Source organism: Loxodonta africana, chromosome 18 (genome assembly GCF_030014295.1).
Source record: "Loxodonta africana isolate mLoxAfr1 chromosome 18, mLoxAfr1.hap2, whole genome shotgun sequence".
NCBI classification, from domain to species: Eukaryota; Metazoa; Chordata; class Mammalia; order Proboscidea; family Elephantidae; genus Loxodonta; species Loxodonta africana.
Window position 1 is genome coordinate 40,578,701 of NC_087359.1, and position 19,778 is coordinate 40,598,478.

The 19,778-nt window shown below is 42.2% G+C and overlaps 2 protein-coding genes across 15 annotated transcripts in view; one reads left to right on the forward strand and one right to left on the reverse strand.

Moving 5' to 3' along the window:
• Positions 1 to 3,068: 3,068 nt before the first annotated feature.
• Positions 3,069 to 8,159, forward strand: NME2 (NME/NM23 nucleoside diphosphate kinase 2). Its single transcript, XM_010594317.3, has 5 exons — positions 3,069 to 3,174; positions 3,602 to 3,731; positions 5,201 to 5,302; positions 6,792 to 6,904; positions 7,897 to 8,159. Exons 2-5 carry the CDS (start codon positions 3,606 to 3,608, stop codon positions 8,012 to 8,014), a joined length of 459 nt encoding a protein of 152 aa, XP_010592619.1. The 5' UTR covers positions 3,069 to 3,174; positions 3,602 to 3,605; the 3' UTR covers positions 8,015 to 8,159.
• A 5,021-nt stretch (positions 8,160 to 13,180) lies between these two features.
• MBTD1 (mbt domain containing 1) overlaps positions 13,181 to 19,778 on the reverse strand; it is a 74,232-nt gene continuing 67,634 nt past the window's right edge. For 13 of the 14 annotated variants that reach the window (XM_064271249.1, XM_064271248.1, XM_064271243.1 and 10 more), the window contains one exon: positions 13,181 to 14,804. In XM_064271249.1, coding sequence (XP_064127319.1) covers positions 14,686 to 14,804 — 119 coding nt within the window. In that variant the 3' untranslated portion in view covers positions 13,181 to 14,685. Of the gene's footprint in view, positions 14,805 to 14,829; positions 18,842 to 19,778 lie in introns of those variants that run through there. The other variant, XM_064271250.1, reaches the window with a different exon arrangement.

Consider the following 19,778-nt stretch of genomic DNA (forward strand, 5'->3'; position numbering starts at 1 on the left):
GACTTTTCAGGAGGGGAGAGTTGGGATGGGGCTACCTTTTCTTTAGGGGCAGCTAAAGACTAGATACATTTTCTGTTTTCATACAAAGTTTGGCTTGTTTGTTTTCTAGGGTAAGATGAGAGTACCAGGATTCGCAAGGAGTGAATATGTGTGTAATGAAATAGGAGGGTTATATCTACCCTAGTTAATTTAAGGTCAGCCTTTCTAGGAAGGTGTGGTGTGATGGATCACTTTTGTATGATCTTTCTTGCCATGGTCTTGTGACTCCTGCTGGATGACTGGGTGGAACTATGCAGGTTAGGTGCTTGTGGCCCACCAAGGGCATTGGACCGCTTGCTAATAATGCAAGTAAAGTGCATGGTACCCTTGTGGGGGTGGGACCATGCAAATAAGGTGTATGGAACCCTAAGGAGGGGATTGGTCAGCTTTGACATTCTGCTAGGCTTCAAATGAGCCATCCCAGAGGCAGAAAGGGGGGAACCTCACTACCACCCACCAAGAAGAGACAAGAATGGAGTGCCTCCTTTGTACCCAGGGTCCCTGTGCTGAGACTATCTTAAACCCAGGAGACAGCTCTAACATTGGAGATGGTACGAGATGGCAGGAAGCAGTGTTACAGAAGTGGAAGCAGCAGAACCAGGAGACCAGTATGAGATAGTGCAGTGCGCTTCCTGGCCCACAGAGTAGGGCAGTTACAGTGTGTGTGCTGACCCACGAAGTGAGAGAGCTGAGTGCCTTTGGGCAGGAGGCTTTCTGGTAGAGTGGAATGCCTCTAGGCACTTGTTGGCAGAGCTAGGCTTGTCAACCTATAGAGCTAGACAGTTGAGCACCTTCTGGCCAAGGTTTACTCGTTGAGTGGGATGCCTGTAGGCACTTATTGGTGGAGCTAAAGAGCTTTGGAATACATGCCTGAGCAGAGCAGAGGCAAGGCTGAGGGGCCAAGGGGCTGAAGGGCCAATGGCCAGAGAGAGGCCTGCCTGTGGGCACAGCTGAGAAGAGGCTGTCCTGATCGATGAACTGTATTTCTGTGTCATCCCTAATACTGAATTGTAACCTGTTACTTCCCTAATAAACCCCATAATTGTGAGTATCATCTGTGAGTTCTGTGTGGCCATTGCAACGAATTTCTGAACCTAGCAGAGAAGTAGAGAGTGCTGTGGGAGGGATAGCTGGTGTCAGAACTGGTAAAAAGGTTGGAGAGAGGAGTTATGTCTGCCCTATACCTTGAGCTGTTGATTCTCCTTCCCCCTTGTGAAGTTAGAAGAGGTCAGATACCTCCACCACGCCATGTTTACAGAAGGAATGGAGAGGTGAAAGGCAGAGAGCTGGTACTGACTGTACCAGTGAGTAGGTATAAGTGACCTGACCAAGGAGCGTGCGCAGCCCCCTAGAGAAATCTCGTGAAGTTCCCAGCCCCTTTCCCACAGCCGACATTTGATAACTCAGAAAAGGAACCCAGATGAGAGTCTGCTTCAGATGGAGGCCAAAGGAAACACTGGGTGTCCATGCCCCAGAATGAGGGTGAATGATAGTCATTTTCAATGCACTGTTGCTAAATACCCCCGCAGCTAGAATTCTGGAAAGCCAATAGGTGTCATAGAGGCCTGGGTTCTCACCTCATGAGTTACTGGTTACTAGGGCAGTGCTAGGAACGCAAGGATGATTACATGTGGTGATTCCCGTGGCTAGCTCACACTGCTGAGGGGAAGACAGACACGGTGCCTCTCAGAGCAGGAAATAAGGCTGTACAGGTGTTAGAGCTGGGTAAGCTGAGGGAAGAATTTGTTGACTCCGCCAGGGAAGCCAGGCAAGTCTTTACAGAGGATGCCACACCTGAACCGCTGTTGTTGTGTGCTACTGAGTTGATTCCAACTCATAGTGACCCTGTATGACACAGTAGAACTTTCCCATAGAGTTTCCTAGGCTGTAATCTTTACAGGAGCAGATTGCGAGGTCTTTTTGTCCACTCAGCCTCTGAAGGAAACCCTGGTTAAGTGCTATGGCTGCTAACAAAAAGGTCAGCAGTTCAAATCCACCAGGCGCTCCTTGGAAATCATAAGGGGCAGTTCTACTCTGTCCTATAGTGTCACTATGAGTTGGAATCAACTTGACAGCAACGGGTTTTTGGGTTTGAGCCCCTGGGTGGGTTCAAACTGCCAACCCTTTGGTTAGTAGCTTAGTTCACTTAACCATTGAGCCACCAGGGCTCCTTACACTAGAACTACTTGGCCCTAAAGTTGGCTAGGGGGTTGCCAAGCAGAAAGGAGGTGGGAATTGTCTGCAAAAATATAGCAGACCTGATTCCTAGGAGAGACTCTAGGTGCACTTGACAAGGGTAAATGTGTCTTAGGTTGACCTGGATAACCTGACCACGTAATCATGCTGGGTGGGCCAGTCGTTGTCATCTCAGGGCGGGAATGGGGTGGCTAAGTTGGGGCTGGAAAAGTAGGTGGGGAGACAGGCAGGGAGGGTACAGAGCTTACCGTGAAGACCACGAGGAACGGGATCTGGTAGGCCACGGAAGTCATCAAAGCAGGGGACAGCCAGGATCAGGTGGGCCTTGGAAGGACAGGTCAGGCCGTTGGGAAACTGCCCATTAATTTGGATGAGTTAAGTTGAGGGCTTGAATCCGGGCTCAAGCAGAGGGGATGGAAAAGGAAGGCTGGAATTCAGACGTAGGTAGGTTAACGTTTTTGTGGGTGGGAGGAGGGGGACCGAGAGTCAAGCTTTACTCTGGGTGCCCGAGTGGATGGGGGAAAGAGATGGTATTGACTGAGTTAAAGAAGTCAAGACCAGGAGCAGGTTTTCCTGTGTGTGTGTGTGTGTGTGCGTGTGTGTGTCTTGGGGACATGTGGGGATGACGGAGGTGCTGAAAAGATGAGAAGTTGGACTTGGGATGTGGGACACCCAGGTGGAAAACAAATCACTTCCTGCCTCTGGATCCCTCACCAGCGAACCGAAGGAACGGGACTGGAAAGTAGCAGAACGTGGGCAATGTCCTCCGACAGCATCCGGCCCCCGCGGGCTGGGTGGCGGGGCCCTCGGGGTGTGGCCGCCCTCCGCCCCGCCCCGCGCCCCTCCTCCGAGGACTGTTCCCGGGTCCGGTGGTCTCTCCAGGTCTCCGCTCCGCACCGCAAGCAGCGCACCCGCCGCCTGCTCCCCTCCACCTTCCCGGTAAGGCGGGTGGGGGCGCTTTCTCCTTGCGTCCTCCTCCCGGCGCCCTGGCCCTCTTGTGCCGCGACGGGTGGACCCCGTCTGCTGGTGCCCTCCGTTGCCGGCCCCTGCGCCGTGTCGGAGCCGGGTTTCCCCGCCCGGCTCTGCGCTCCCCCGGGACCCCTGCCACGTCCCCTCCGCGCCTCTCGGGATCTGCGCAGGGGCGGCGGCCTCCAGGCCGGGCCGGGCGGAAGCGGCCGGGAGCCACGTGTCCCCCGGCGGCTGGCGGAGGGGCCCGCGCTCCCGGCCGGCGCGAGGTGGGCTAAGCGAGCCGGGCGGGTGGGCGTCCACGTGGCTTCCCCGGCGCGGAACCCGGAACTCGGACCGGGACCGGGCGCGGTCTGTGCCTCGCCGCCTTCGGGCCCTGACCCGACCTCTGCGCTCGCAGGACCATGGCCAACAGTGAGCGCACCTTCATCGCCATTAAGCCGGACGGCGTGCAGCGTGGCCTCGTGGGCGACATCATCAAGCGCTTTGAGCAGAAGGGATTCCGTCTCGTGGCCATGAAGTTCGTTCAGGTAACGAGTCCCCTCCCCCACTCAGTAGCTGTGTCCCGGGTGTCTTATCCTCTCGGCGGCGTTTGTGCGCGAGTCCTTATCGAGCCGGGGTTCCCTTTGCTAATTTGGCCCCTGCGGGAATTCCTTCACCCCGGGGCCCTCTGGGGCGGGGCTGCCTTTTCCAAGGCCCAGTCTCTGGCCAGATGGCAGACGCCCTTGGGAAGGTTAAGAAGTAACGTGACTCCTGCTTCTGGAGCCTGGCTTCCTTGCGGGTGCGTGCAAGCGTGGGCCCGCCACCCTGCCTGTCCCTCGCAGGTGGAAGCAGGGAGTGAAGAAAGCCTGAGCCCCAGACTCCCTTCCCCTGGCCCGTGGGTCACACATGCACGGGGTTGTGTCTTGGAATCCTTTTGTGCTTTAGGCTGAAACTTCCAGATAACTGAAGTTTTAGGTAGGACCTCCTCTGCCCTTTGGCATAGGGTACTAAAGTATATTTTCCAGATTAAATTTGGGGCACAGATATGTACCCTACACTCAAGGGTTATGGATCTAAGTACTGATATTTTAACCAGGCTTATCAGCACAGGAGAAAGTACTCAGTTAACATCTGAAAATGTTTGTTTAAAAGGGCATTGCAAGTAGACCAGAGAAGTTTGATATGAGTTAAGACAGAGGTCCCAGGTTGGGGAAAATTGCACTGCCTCAAGCAGCTTGCTTGGCACGCCCGGTAGCTTTACATTAAAATCCTGGTTCCCCTCTCCTTAACAGTTGCCCCCAAACTAGAGGAAATTGGTGGAAACCAGTTTAGGTGCAATGTTGACATCCAGGATAACCTTTCAGATCTCATACATAGTAACTTCCCCTCCTCTGGGTGGAATTTAACTAGCATTTTCTGAACACTTCATGCATGAAGTTATATGCAAATCCCATTGTGCCTTCATAGTATGACTGAGTGTTCCTGATATAACTTGTATGAGCTTCTACTTGTAAACCCTTTAAAAGTAACCTTCCCCCTCACCCCCTTTGAGCAGCCTTGGTGGCAGCAGCCCTGCTTCTTGTGCGGTGAATTAAAGGCACCTGTCCACTCTCCCACCTTGATCTCTCCTTTATCGGGTGACTGGGATGAGTCACACCGAGCAGAACCTGGGGTTTCCGCCTGGCAACATTGACCTCTCTGGTGTATTTCCTTTCTGTACTTCAGTGACAGCCAATGTTTAACTTCTGAATCCATCTAGATCCTCAAAGCACCTATTTTTTAGGATTATAAAATCCGTAAGGTCACTCACTTTATGAGGATGTCTTTATGGTCTGCTAAAATAGCACCCGTTTAATGTTTGGGTGGGATTTTTTAATATGAATATGAACTAAAAATACATCACTAGACTTTTAGAGCACCTTTTTTAACATGTTAGTGGGGGGTTCTGAGGATGGGAGGAGCAATATTTGAGCCTTTTTGGCTTATTTCCTAATTGGTACTTCCTCTTCAATGCCAGGCCTCCGAGGAACACTTGAAGCAGCATTACATTGATCTGAAAGACCGCCCATTCTTCCCTGGGTTGGTGAAGTACATGAACTCAGGACCAGTTGTGGCCATGGTGAGTGCCTGTGGGGTATGAGCAGGAACCAAGGTATATAAGGACTGATAATGTAACTGGCTTGACTCAATGTCTGCTTGTTCTGTTCTCTTTTTAGACTTCTTTCCTACTTACTCCAAATTCCTTATTTTATAATTGGAGCTTCTTAGGGTTAGTTACGAGTTGGAATTGACTCAATGGCAACAGGTTTGGCTTTAGTTAAGGATCCCTGGTGCCACAGTGGTTAAAGTGCTTGGCTACTAACCAAAAGGTCTTGGTTTGAACCCACTAGCCACTCCACAGGAGAAGGATGTGGCAGTCTGCTTCCTTAAAGATTTACAGCCTTGGTTGGAAACCCAACAGGGCAGTTCTCTATCCTATAGGGTTGACTTGACAGCCGCGGGTTTGGTTTGGGTTTGAAGTTAGTTAACAGAGCAACTAGGAGCTTGGGAGAAGAAGGGAAACCAGACTTTAGCAAAATAAGCTAAGGATACTTGAAGTTGGAATTGACTCAACAGCAACTAACAACAAGGTCCTTAGTATCTCTCTCGGGTTGAAGAATATTGTATATACCATGGACTACCAAAAGAACAAATAAATCTTCTTGGAAGAAGTACAACCAGAATGCTCCTTAGAAGCAAGGATGGTGAGACTGTGTCTCACATACTTTGGACATGTTATCAGGAAGGATCAGTCCTTGGAGAAGGACATCATGCATGGTAAAGTAAAGGGTCCGCGAAAAAAAGGAAGACCCTCAACAAGACGGACTGACACAGGGGCTGCAACAGTGGGCTCAAGCATATCAACGACTGTGAGGACTGCACTGGATCAGGCAGTGTTTTGTTCTCTTGTGCATGGGGTTGCTATGAGTAGCAGCCGGCTTGATGGCACCTAATAACAACAACAAAAAAAGTGCTAACTTGCTTCAGTTTTTTGCCTACCCAAAAACAAATTGCCTCAGCTGTTTGACAGGCAGTTTAGACTAACATTTTCTGGATTAAAGAAGTATTTTTAAAAGTATTTTCTCATGAAAAATTCATACTATATATAACACAGGAAGCAAAAGTTGTCTGTAGTCCTGTTTTTTTCTTCTTGTGGCCCTCGTGTCCAATTGGAAGCAAAAGTACTGGAATGTACTTTCCCCTTTCTCTGACCAGACCAGTCTGACAAGTCTTCTGGGAAGCCCTTCCCACTGATGCTATTCCAGTCAGATCACTTTTCTACTCCATCACTATTTGTTCTCAGTGTTTGTGGCTGCATAAGGATTCTTCAGTCTTATTTATGTCCATCTCTGCTATACTGGGAAATCTCTAAGTTGGGTAGACTTTTTTCCCTGTATCCTAGCAATACACTCTCAATAGAGCTTATTATATAAGCCTCTACTGTCTACTGTGGTCGATAATCATGTCACTGATTGATCTAATTGATGTGATGTTGGTTAGGAGTAAATATTTGTCCCTAGTGGTCCTGGATGGCAGATCTGATGGAATTCCTTTTCTCTACTGTCAAGGTCTGGGAGGGGCTGAATGTGGTGAAGACAGGTCGAGTGATGCTTGGGGAGACCAATCCAGCTGATTCTAAGCCAGGCACCATTCGTGGGGACTTCTGTATTCAAGTTGGCAGGTGAGTCCTGGTTGGGGGAGTTGGATCACTTTTTCTCCAAGGCATTTAAATGTAGGTATAAAAGCAAACATTTTTGGCACATCCCAATTTTAGAAAAATTTGTAATTAGGCCTTAATTATCATTGGATAAAGGCTTTCTCAAATAGCTACTTCCCTAGGCTACTTAAAATTTTAACCAAGACACTGCACGAGATTGCTGCATGTGGTGGATCCTATGTGGCACAGTACAAAGTGTTGGGTGCGGGGGAAAGGAAGGTTTCTAGCCTGGGCTCTGCCCTTGTTGGCTCTGTGGATGTGTCACTTAACCTCTTGGTTCCTCCATCTATACAAAAAGGATAATGGCCTGGCTAACTGGCACAGCAGTTAGGCGTTCGGGTGCTGACAAAATGGTCAGGCAGCTGTAGTCCACCAGGCGCTCTTTGGAAGCTCTATGGGGCAGTTCTGCTCTGTTCTGTAGGAACGCTATGAGTTGGAATCGACTCGATGGCATTGGGTTTGGTGTTTGGTTAACTTTACAGTTACGAGACTCAGATGGAATAAAGTGTGAAAAACACTTAAAGAGATTGTCATTAATAGGGATCTACTTCCTGGTTGGGCTGTGTCAGTGTTGTATGGAAATCCAGTAGAAATGACCATTGATAATGAATATATCACATCTGGTCAGGACTTTAGGCTGGGGTTAGGTTTAGCTATTCCTGCATTCTCCAAAACTTGAGAAGGAATGTTCTGTGGCACCAGCAGTCCTGGGGTACAACTGCTGTTTTGAGGGGAAAACTGGAAGCACAATTAAGTTGAACCAGGGTGTTTTTAAATCAAGCACTTAGTTTTATAGTTGCTTTGCTTTTAAGGAGAAATATTTTGGGGGTAATTGGTCTGCTGCTTCAAGTGGCAGTTTGGGTGAAAAGGTCTGCAATGTCTGTCCTTTGTTTTATCCATGAAACATATGTTTATACTTTAAAACATGGCTAACCAGTAATTGTTTTCTTTCTTAGGAACATCGTTCATGGCAGTGATTCAGTAAAAAGTGCTGAGAAAGAAATCAATTTGTGGTTTAAGCCTGATGAATTGATTGACTACAAATCTTGTGCCCACGACTGGGTCTATGAATAAGAGGTGGACAAAGCAGCAGTCTCCTCCCCTTTGGCACTGCTTTATGTGCCCCTACACATAGCTCTGCATTCCACAGACTTGGAAGCAATAGCATTGAGGATTTTTTTCTAAAGTACATTTCCCAATAAAGACTTTGGAAATTGGGCACCATCTCCTGTGCTTACTTGATACTAAGCTGAAAGAGGAGGCTTGGCTCTCTGGCTATTAAGTAGTACTATCTATAGCTAATTAATCCTGTTTATCATGGAAGAATGGAGCCCTGGTGGTGCAGTGGTTAAGCACTTGGCTGCTAACCAAAAGGTCCACAGTTCAAACCTGCTAGCCTCTCTGTGGGAGAAAGATGTGGCATTTCTGCTCTGTCCTGTCGGGTAGCTATGAGTTGGAATCGACTTGCCGTCACTGGGTTTGGTTTTTTTGGTATTGTGGGAGACTGATCTGATGGTATCGTCAGTGCCTTCATACACTTCAAGGCTCTGAGGGAAAGCAAGCAGAGACGGCTGGAGAGGACCAGGGGGGTGCTGGTTGTTTATGGAAACTAGTAAGGAAGTAACTGCTTCAGCTGATGCAGAAACATTTATTTCTATAGGAAGGATCTGCTCACACTTAGTAGTATGAAAGACATAATCAAGTGGTCCAGATTTACATCTATTTTGACTGCAAATCGGGCAATTATGAGGAAATGGAAGGCTAAAGACATCTGTAAAATGGGGATAACACCTACCATTATAATGTAGGATGAAATGAAATAATATACATAGTTAACCTAGTGCCTGGCCCACACCTGGTGGTCTAATATTCCTGTATTCCCACCCCTTTCTTACTCTTCACTTGGATGAGACATTATGCCTGTTTCCTGGGTTAACAAGCTGTGAGTTTTTATTCCCTGCTTTTATGGTTAATTTTGTTGGGTTGGCAGTTATAAAATGCCAAATAGCACCTATCCATACGAATAGATAATATATACCAGTCATCTGCAGTCTGGCTTAAAAATTACGGAAGTACATTAATGTACAAGTAGTTTTGTTAGACTGCTGAAGGCTAAATTTCACTCCCAGATGAAAGACTCGGAACTGAATTTTTCATGTATATTCCAATACTAAATACAGTGACATGAGAAGTAATTCACAGCTTACTACAAAAAACATGTCAGGATTTTAGTTTCAGGTCAACAATTGCCAAAAAATTTAACATTTCTAAATTATTTTTCAATTTCAAATTTAATTTATGTATGTCTTTGAGCACTGCGTGCTTTTCACACAGGTAAGCAGAAATGAAGTTTGAATGGTAGGTTCTCACGATCTGTGGTTTTAACGTGCTGCCCCAATATCTTATCCACACTGATTGAGGTCCTTGGTTTAGAAGCAGCACAGTGAAGTCAGGTTTAGTCTCTGTCAGGGCTGTTCAAAGAATTCAGGAGGTTGGCCTAATATCCCCCCTTTACAAACTGAGCCAAGTGACATAGTAACTAGCAAGTGAAGAAACCTGGTTCCGGCCTGAGCAGCTGTGCTCTTTTCCTTTATATACGGTTTTCCAAGTGACACAAGAAAGTCCTGAGCTTGGAGGGTAAGCAAAGTCAAAGCTGAAACTGACAGCTGAGAGGAAGGCCTTAGATATTAGAATTTGGTGGGGCGGAATAAGAAGGGAGACTACGGTGAGATTAAAAGTACTTGCTCCTGGAGTAAGGTTGGGTTTAGGACCTAATCCTACAGAGCTAGGTGTGTAGAAGGGGGCAATTCATTCAGAACCCTTTATATGCTTTTCAGTAAAATTTAATGCATTTACATAATTGTCTGTTCACAACGTGGGCAAGCCCTATTTTGGCCTGCTCTTTGAGCTTGGAATTCCTAACAGGCCAAAAAGGGTACCCAAACTTCAGTAAAAGACTAAAAAGTACCTGTTGCCTCACAAGGCTTGAAAAACAATACAGTGCTAAGAGTTGTTTTGGGGAAAATCTGTTAATCTCAAAACATATTCTGGGCGTAAAGCATAGCAGGAAACCAGTTTCCCAAGAGGCATGTAGTAGTTTAAAGAAAGAAACATGTATCAAAGCTCACGGGATATTAAATGAGAGCCAATCTGGGAATTACTACTAGAGCAATTATGGAGTCCTGGTGGCGTAATGGTTAAGGTGTTTGGCTGCTAACTGAAAGGTCTGCAGTTCAAACCCACCAGCTGCTCCGTGGGAGAAAGATGTGGCAGCCTGCTTTCGTAAAGATTTATAGCCTTGGAAACCCTATAAAGATTTATAGCCTTGGAAACCCTATGGGACGGTTCTACTCTCTGAGCCAGAACTGACTCAAATGCAGTGGGTTTGGGTTCTTTGGAGTTGAAATTGACTTGACCACAATGAATTTTTTTTTTGGGGGGGTTTTTAGCAATTGTTCAGCCATTTAAGGCAGAAAGCAGAGTAGAAACTAGTTTCTACCTTTGTTTTACTTGAAATTTGTTATATTTTTCTAAAGTGTGAAATTTATAACCCCTGGAGAGACCCAGGAAACCCTGGTGGCCTAGTGGTTAAGTGCTACAGCTGCTAACCAAAAGGCTGGCAGTTCAAATCCATCAGGCGCTCCTTGGAAACTACAGGGCAGTTCTACTCCGTCTTGTAGTGTCGCTATGAGTCGGAATCGACTTGATGGCAATGGGTTTGGTTTTTTTTTGGTTTGGAGAGACCCAATCCATCTATTATTTAACATGCCTAAAATTCTCTACAAACCGCTTTTGTAGTAAAAGGTTAATAATTTTACAAATAATCAGTTGTTGGTAAAGGAAGGGTTCTTTACATTCACTTTTAATGTAGATTAAGAGCTAGCTGGGATAATTTACTCCTGTGAACCTTGTCTGCTGTTGAGGTTAATGGAGTCAAAAAGTCTCTTTAAAAATAAACATGCTAACCCTGAAATCGACTTGATGGCACTGGTAACTCTGAAACATGCTGTAGCTAAGGGGATTTAATTCCCCTATAAATGGTCCACATTCACCTCTGCTGCTGTTGTCACCTTTTCCCTCTGGCCCCACCTTTCTGTGAAATCCCAGTTCAAATGCAACCTCGTCACCATACCTGACTCATGGCAACCCCCTACATCAGAGTAAAACTGTATTCCCTAGGGTTTTCAATGGCTGTTTTTCACTAGCAGATCACCAAGGAGCCCTGTTGGTGTAATGGTTAAAAGCTGAGGCTGCTAACGAAAAGCTTGGTAGTTTGAATCCACCAGCTGCTTCTTGGAAACCCTATGGGGCAGTTCTACCAACCTTTCTTCCAAGGTGTCTGGGGTTGGACTTGAACCTCCAAGTCTTTGGTTAGAAGCTGAGTTAACTGTTTGCACTGCCCTGGGACTCCATTTGTCTACACGTCTACCCATATTCTTTTCCTCCGTTGCCAGTCAGAAGTGAATTCTTCAACTGCTAGACTATAGCACTTGTGTGCTTGCTTCACCTGATCAGAGCACACTGACGGAGTTGTGATCTCACTTTCACAAGGGCCTCTGACTGCTTATAGGAGGCACTCAGGATTTTGAATACCACTCCCCCCCGCAAAAAAAATTAAAGAATCGCTCAAATAAGTTACAACTTAACTTTGACATTTTATTTTGTGTAAAAAAGGGCAAATTTAGTGAATTATTTTCATCTTGTACACAAAGTTATAATATTAATGCTTTTCACATCCATGCTGAAAATTTGCAATTTGGTAAAAATGAAAGGAACATAAACTTCTCTGAAGGAATTTTTCACGCCATTATATACACTTCATGAGAAAGTTTCAAACGCTTTCTCAATGATCACAAGTTACCAAGAAAATAAAAGATTAATTTTGTACAGATATTGATCTATATATCAAATACATACAGAAATGATGTAAAAACCTTACGCAGTTTTACTTTGACCTCTGTCCTCAAGAGATTTGCTCAGGGACAGATGCTTTTCTTTTGTATAAATGACTGTGGCTTTATTTAAAATATGAAAATTAAAGGAAGAAACCCAGTTTAATCACAGTATTTTTAAAATCCCTCCCCAATATTAAAGAATCATTACCAAATATATAGCACCATAATACAAATATTGACGGAAGAGGGTATTCACATCACGCAAAATTAATAATAATAAAAACAAACAAACACTGAAAACCCGTGTTAGTATCCGTAGAATAAGAAGTTGATAACAGCTTTAGCTTTCCTCATACACAGCAAGGAAAAGGTTAAAGAGTTTAAACTACCAAAAGTCCCCAAATAATTCTAACAAGAAAAAAATAAAAACAAACCCAAGGTCAGCAGTACAGTTTGAACTGTAAAAGAGAATGGGGGCTAATGAGTTATACGATTTGAGTTATGGCTAAGACATAAACCTCCTCTACATTAACTTATTTTCTGCTTGTCAGCAGAAGGAGTTAGAGCCTGAACAATGACGAGGGCTTCAGACTGTGTTTAGACTGTAGAAAGTCCTTACCAACTTTTAACTGTTGGTCATGGGATCAAGACAAGAAATACTTCATGAGTAGGAAATTCTAAAACACTCAGAGCCTGGTTTTGCTGTAGAAGTGGAAGCTTATATAACCTGGCTACAAATGAGCATTTCACAGAACTAAATCACCAGGACTGACTGGCTCCAAATCATATCCCTCTTGATTTATTCAGTTCCCCCTAGAGCCCCTAGCCCCAAGGTGTTGGTAGGGTTCACCACACAACTGGCCTCTTGTGCCCGTATCATGGAACCACAGTCCTAGGTTTAATTTGCTAAGCCTGAGAATAAAGATTGTTGTAACCCTTGCTTTGGAAGTCTTATCTAGGCTTTAAATTTATGGGAAGAGTCCTAAAAGTTAAAGATTTGGGAAGCGTGACGATGTCACATTTACAGTAGGTCCCTCTCAGCAATGTTTAATATCCAGTAATTTAATGCTGAATTCACATATATTTTACACGCGAATCAACTTGCGTTGATATGATCTGCATTTATGCCCCCAAAGAGTCAGTATTAAGAAATGTTGACATGCAATTCCATACATTCTTACACTATAAAGTAACAAATTTTACTTCCAGTAGCAACTACAAAACCTTATGTTATTAACCCCTCTTGCATAGAATGAGGTAAACCTGTGTGTATTACCAATGCTATTATACCCAAAAGTAGAGCAATATTTTAGAAAATAAATTGCTGGTTTTTAATTTCTATGCATTTTAAAATTCAAACAAAAATCTTACCTAAAATCGTCTCCTGGGGCTTTCCATTAACTTTTTTTTTTTTTTTTTTTTAAAGCATTCCAAAGACTGAAGGACTGTAGAGGTTAATCATTTTGATTAATTTCTAATTAGCCCTACCTATATTCCAGAGGAGATGGTCAGTATTACCACTCTGAAGAGGCCAGGCTAAGACCCAGAAGCACTTCTAGAACAGATGCAATTAATTCCTGAGAGTTTAGTTTTATGAACCTCACTGGTAAACGCTAGAGCTCTCTTATTCAGTCACAGCTCAGTAGAAAGTCAGCAGATGCAGAGAGCAAACCTTTTCCTCAATTTACCCTTTCTGTATCCTTTTTTTTAAGGAAGCGATATCAATTTTAAAATAGGGAATGTTTAAAATGGTCCAAATCAGTTATTTTTTTTAAATTAATTCTGAGTACAGTTAAGACACAGTTTCTACTATATATATGGACTTTTAAGAAAATTAAGAAATTCTTTTTCAAATTAGTTTTTTTAATAAGTCCAGGATAGTTAAAGCAGAGCTGGAATGATTTTGCAATTTAAATTTATTTTGGCCTTAACTTTTGATTCTCCTGGTAATATAGAACATCTGTTTTGGGGTGTGGTTTTACCAAGTATTGTCTCACAGATTGAGAGAAATGGTGGAGAACTGAACAGAATCCCTTTTGGGGAATATATTTCAGTAAGAAAAATAAAATAAACTTAGGACAATATTGCATTTTCTCCAACCACTCAACATGTAGACTGAGATCCTGTATATCTTATCAACCATTCCAGTTTAACACTTTAGTGTTAGGATAATTTTAATCATTTTTTTTTTTTAAATTAAGAGAGAACATATAAAAGTATCCAGAGTTCTTCCAGTTCCATATAGAACTCCAAATAATCTTTCACAGAATGAAAAACATTTCTGTACAAACATTTAAAATGGGCTGCAATAAAATGCTAACAAGCAGAATTAATTTCCCCTTCCATGATCTATGTGGTGGTGAACCCGCCATGTGGGGTTCAGTTGCATATTTCTGCAGCAAAGGGAGCTGGAGATGTGACTGGCCTAACTTCTAATATCCCAAAATCTCCCAACAGGTACCAAAAAGGTTCATTTGTAATGACAGCTCGTTTGCATTTACAACTATATCCTTCTTAAATCACTTCCTTCAATCCTCCTACCTAAACTTTAATCTTACCAAAAAGTTAGAATTTCAGTTCTTGTTAACAATGCACATAAATCCAAACTTGGAAAATATTACAAAATTCTTTCAAAAGCTTCAAATACAACACAAAAATTGTCCATCTTTATAAATTGAAAAAATTTCCCCCAGACTAAAATAGTTTGCCCACCCACCTGAAAAATCTGGAACTGAAAATCTTCTGTTTAGCAAAATGTCCCAGTAGAATAGCTCCGCTGTACAGCTGGGTTGACTAGAAATCAGTCCTGTGTAAAATGCTTCCCCTCCCGCCCTCCGTTTCTGAGCTGCCTCATGGCTCTTGTTTGATGTAGAAGTTGGCAGAGCCATTGCTTTCCTGATCAGATGCTCCTTGGAGGAAATTATAATCCTCTCCATCTAGCAACTCCTCCTTCAGCTGCAGTGTGGTCACTGTATGGAAGAGAGATAAAGACACAGAATGTCATTAAGCCTTTCTGGAATATTCAGAGTGCCTTTTATCTTCAGGTTCCACCAGCTTTATAATTAGTAAGACTTCTTTAAGTCTTAATGAGCCTTAAGAATAACAATATTAAGTCTTAATAAGACTTCATTAACTCTTAAAATTAGACCTCTGAAATATAAGCAATCAATTGATTTTAGTCTTCAAAGGGTACCAGCAGTTAATTAAGGAATATTCTAAAAAAGAAACAATGCTGCCTATTATTCACTGGACATTTTCAAAATAACAGAGCTTACTAATTTGACTATATTAATTAGAATTTTTCTGATTATGTATTCACTTTTCTGTCAATGTCTGGTATAAACAATGACACATTTCTTATGTGGTCCTGAACAATATTTAATAAGCAGCAATAAATATGACTTTAATATAATCTATTATTCCCAAGAAGTACCTTTATTAAAAAGATTCCTTGCATAAAAAAATATGATGTGAGTACTCCTATACTTAAAACTAAAAAAGAAAAAAAAGCTGAGTAATCATTTTCATTAAAAAGAATTTGCTGATACCAGCAATATCAGATTGGTGCAGAACTCTAACATTACCAATGGTATCCACTTAGTAGTAATACTGCCTGAGTTCTTATTCGATGACTTTTTTTTTAATTGTACTTTAGATGAAGGTTTACAGAACTAGCTTCTCATTAAACAGTACACATTTTGTTCTATGACACTGGTTAACAACCCCACGACATGTCAACACTCTCCCTTCTTGACCTTGGGTTCCCTATTAACAGCTTTCCCGTATCCTGCCTTCTAGTCCTTGCGCTTTGGCTGGTGTGCCCCTTTAAGTCTTGTTTTATGGGCCTGTCTAATCTTTGGTTGAAGGGTGAACCTCAGGAGTGACTTCATCACTGAGCTCAAAGGGTGGCCTGGGGCTGTATTCTTGGGGTTTCTCCAGTCTCTGTCAGGCCAGTAAGCCTGGTCTTTTTTTGTGAGTTAGTATTTTGTTCTATATTTTTCTCCAGCTCTACTGGGGACCCTCTATTGTGATCCCTGTCAGAGGTGGTAGCTGGGCACCATCTAGTTGTTTTGGACTCAGATTGGTGGAGGGCATGCTAGTTGTGGTCCATTATGATGACTTGCTTTTTAATGAAAACAAACAGCACAGGCAATCCTCAATTTACGAACAGGTCAGGTCTTATATTTATTTATTTCTATGAAAAACTATTTTCAGGTTCCAATTTTAAGTGGGTTTAGGCTTCTGGATAGCCACAGAAGTCTACTCAATCTACAATGTAGCTGTATGCTAGTCAGAATTTTCAGTGAGAGCAGGGCTCTTATGGTACATGGGCAAGGATGAAGAGAAGAGAAAGAGGAATTTCATCTGCCTTTTCATGGTACCAAGGCTGGTCCTAGGCAAAAATTTCAGGCCAAGGTTAACTATGAAGTTTTCCTATTGCCTTTTATAAACCCGTCTTTACTTGTTACTGTTCCTCAACACGATTACCCAGTAGTTTAAGACTGTCCTAACTCATTTTCCTGAAGCCTACTTTCTCTCACACAGCTCCTCCCTCAGAAAATTACTTCTCCACTTTTCTAATTAAAGTGCTCATTCCCTCTTCTGTGCAGCAGAGCTCAGCTGGGTGTTAAGGACCAGCCTCAATAACTACTGATCACTCAGATTAAAAAAAAAAAAAATTACTGTTCAATCAAAATTTAACGGTAAAATTTTAGATAATTTAAAAAACAGGTGAGCTAATCTTGTGTGCTAACAGTTACTGCAATCTATTCCCACGGCAAGCAATGTGAACGAACTTTCTATTCCAGTTTCTTCAGCACGCACAGGTCACTAACTGTGCTCCCCTACGCCTTTGCCTGTACCCCATGGTTCTTTTTATATTTGAGTAAAACATTTTGAAATGAGACATTTCATATAAAAATCTGAAAACTAGGGAGGAGCTAGGAACATGAGACTAGAAATCTTGAGTGGCTAGGATTAGCCTGAGATCTCCACCTACTCCAGTGGCTCACCACACCTACAATGTGTGAGTCACACTCATGCTGGTGGCCTGACTCACGGAGGGAACTGTCTGGTCCCTGCAGGTAATCTGGCTCCAAATAAAAGTTCTAAGTTTTTTTTTCTTCCATTATGGATCCTTTTAGTACAACTAGGGTGAGCGAAAGCATAAAGATGGAATGTAAATTGGGACCTGCTCATACTCGGAAAAAAAAAAAATCAATTTATGAGAATTAGAACTCAAAGAGTATTTAGATAAGTCGTAAGCCAATCAAGTTTTTCATGAAGCAGTAACTCAGCTGTGTCATCATGTGGAACAATATCAAAACGGCTGTATTTTTAACATCTAACAGTACAGTCACAGAAAAATACTTCATGTCTTTGTTTTATTTATAAAAAATTAGTTTTAAAAATAATGGTCCTTGGCATCTTATTTACTAATTTAAAATATAATCTTTAGAGAGGTACCAATGTTTTATTTTACTTTGGTTACTTGTGAAAAATTTAATACCAAAGACTGAAAAGTGAATACATTTCCCTACAGTAAAAATAGCAAAATAACCCCCAAATCAGACTGCTCAAACTAAAGCCAACAAAGCTGTGCAGTTCTTCCTTTCTTTACAAACCTATTTAATATAAAACTTCTTTTATGGAGAACAATAAAATGTATGACTCTTATCCTTCAAATCTAACGAACATGCATTAATAAAGTGTTCAGGACATTGTAAAGATGCCATGAAAATAAACACAAGAAAAAGAAAACAAAACACAAGTTTCATTAAAGGTGCAGTACCCACAATAAAAGGTTGATTAAAACAATATCTTGTTATATGATGATCAGATGGCTAAATGAATGAGAAAAGAATTACCGTGCTTCAAGATCCGAACATGTTCCATTCAAACAAATTTTTTTTTTTTTTTAATTCAAATATAAGCTGAGATTCTAAAGCACACTCTGAAGCTACATCCATTTACTACTAACAACAAATCTCTGGATTATGCTTCTACTCATATTGAAATATGGAAGTGATGTGCTTAAAATAAAGTCACTCAAGATACAGGTGAAACATTCACTCAGATGAGGAATGTGTTCAATGTGAATTTTCATGGAACCTACAACAAGGCCTGTTTGGTATCTGCACACTAACAATCTCTCTTTTCCAAGCCTAATTCTCAACGAATGATAGATGAGGTAGAGTAGGTTCTGTGGCTGAATGTCACCTTCTATACAAATGTATTTTTTTAGCTCTCCTTTTGAAAGGGAGTCACTTTGTTGACTCTAATCACTAGCATTTCAGGAAATAAATCAACCAAAATCATTTCCCCAGCTAGAATGCCCATAAATAATAAACTCTCTCAACGACTAAGCAAACTGTAGCTTCCGGATAGCTAAGGTAGCAATGTAGTCTCTATGTAGTTTCCCCAAAATAAGATCACATCCAAGTCCTACAAATGCACCCCTAGCTCCAAAGACACCACAGGCACTGAAGGAAGAAGGAAATCACTTAGGAGATCACATGGTTTCCATTCAGTACATTTACTCTAAGTTCTTGGGTTCTGTTAATCCCAGAAGCCAACTTTTGTTTCCCACCAATCCGTAACCTCTCACAAAATGTAACACACATCTCCAAAATCAGTTTAATGCTTAAAGAAAACACACCCAAAATCCAATAAAAATTCAAATACATTCAGGGCTCACAATACCCACAGTTAATTACTTAGGTAAAAGACGACTATTTCATAAACAACAAGTGCAAAAAGACAAAAAGTTAAAGCAAATATACTAATAAGAAATGAAACTTGAATGCTCTTTAGACAGACTTTGAAGGTTTCTCTGTTAAAGAGCAGATAACATTGGATTTTCAGTCCTAATATGTTCTTCATACGAAGCAGGTATCATAATTTTCTCTAGATGAAAGGATGTTAAGAGTGATCTTCAGAAAAACAGGATGGAAGGATGAAGACGACCTAATACACCATTAGGGAGGTAGAAGCTAAATAACATACCCTAAAATGGCAAAAAGAAAAAAAAAAAAAAGGCTAATGATAACTTCAGGTGCAAAAATATTAGCAAACAGAGGGATGAGAAGAAAAGACAACTAGGTACTAAGTCCCATGTAGGCTTTCAACACACAAAAGACATTTTAAATAATGCTGATTATACAAACCATTTAGTTTAAAAGTAGTATTTACGATATGGCAGAACATATGCCAAGGCAGATACAACTTTGGCTTTAACGCTATCAGCTCTCAAGTCTCAATTTCATTACGCTCAAGTGAAACCTTTCTGACGGAGCCTACGGTAACACCACATTCGTTCTTAGCAATTACAAAGGACGATCACAAGTGTCTTTAAATCTACTATCTTGGCCTAACCAATTAAGCTTAAATTAAATGTTATTTACCTGATTAGCCTCTGTACATATATAAACATGTAATTATGAAATTACCAAAATTATAAAGGTATCCATATTTCCAAGTCCATGTTATTCAACTAAGATATCAGTAAATGTTACTACCAGAACCAAACCTACAGTGGAACTCAAAACACATCCTTTCCAAGGGGACATGATGGGATGCTGTGAACCTTTGTCAAACAAAGCCTGATCTTTGGATCTCATCCATCAGATCAGTCCCTAGTGACACACTTCTCTCCTAGGTCAAGTAACACAGTGGAATTCTATGATGCAGAATGTTCAATCATTTTAATGAAACCAAGGAATATTCCCTTCAAGTGGTTGCACAATTCCATAAACTGAAACTGTAGCTCTATCCTAACTTGAAGCTCAGATGTGGTTTTATATAAAACCAAAAGTCCTTCCCTGATGATTCATCTAGTGAAGTGACTATCAAGGACTAGTGAAAATGAATTTTTTAGTCAAAAGAAAAGAAAAATTTAATGAGTCAGCATCTGTCATGCCAGACCATGCTTCGTCTCCCACCAC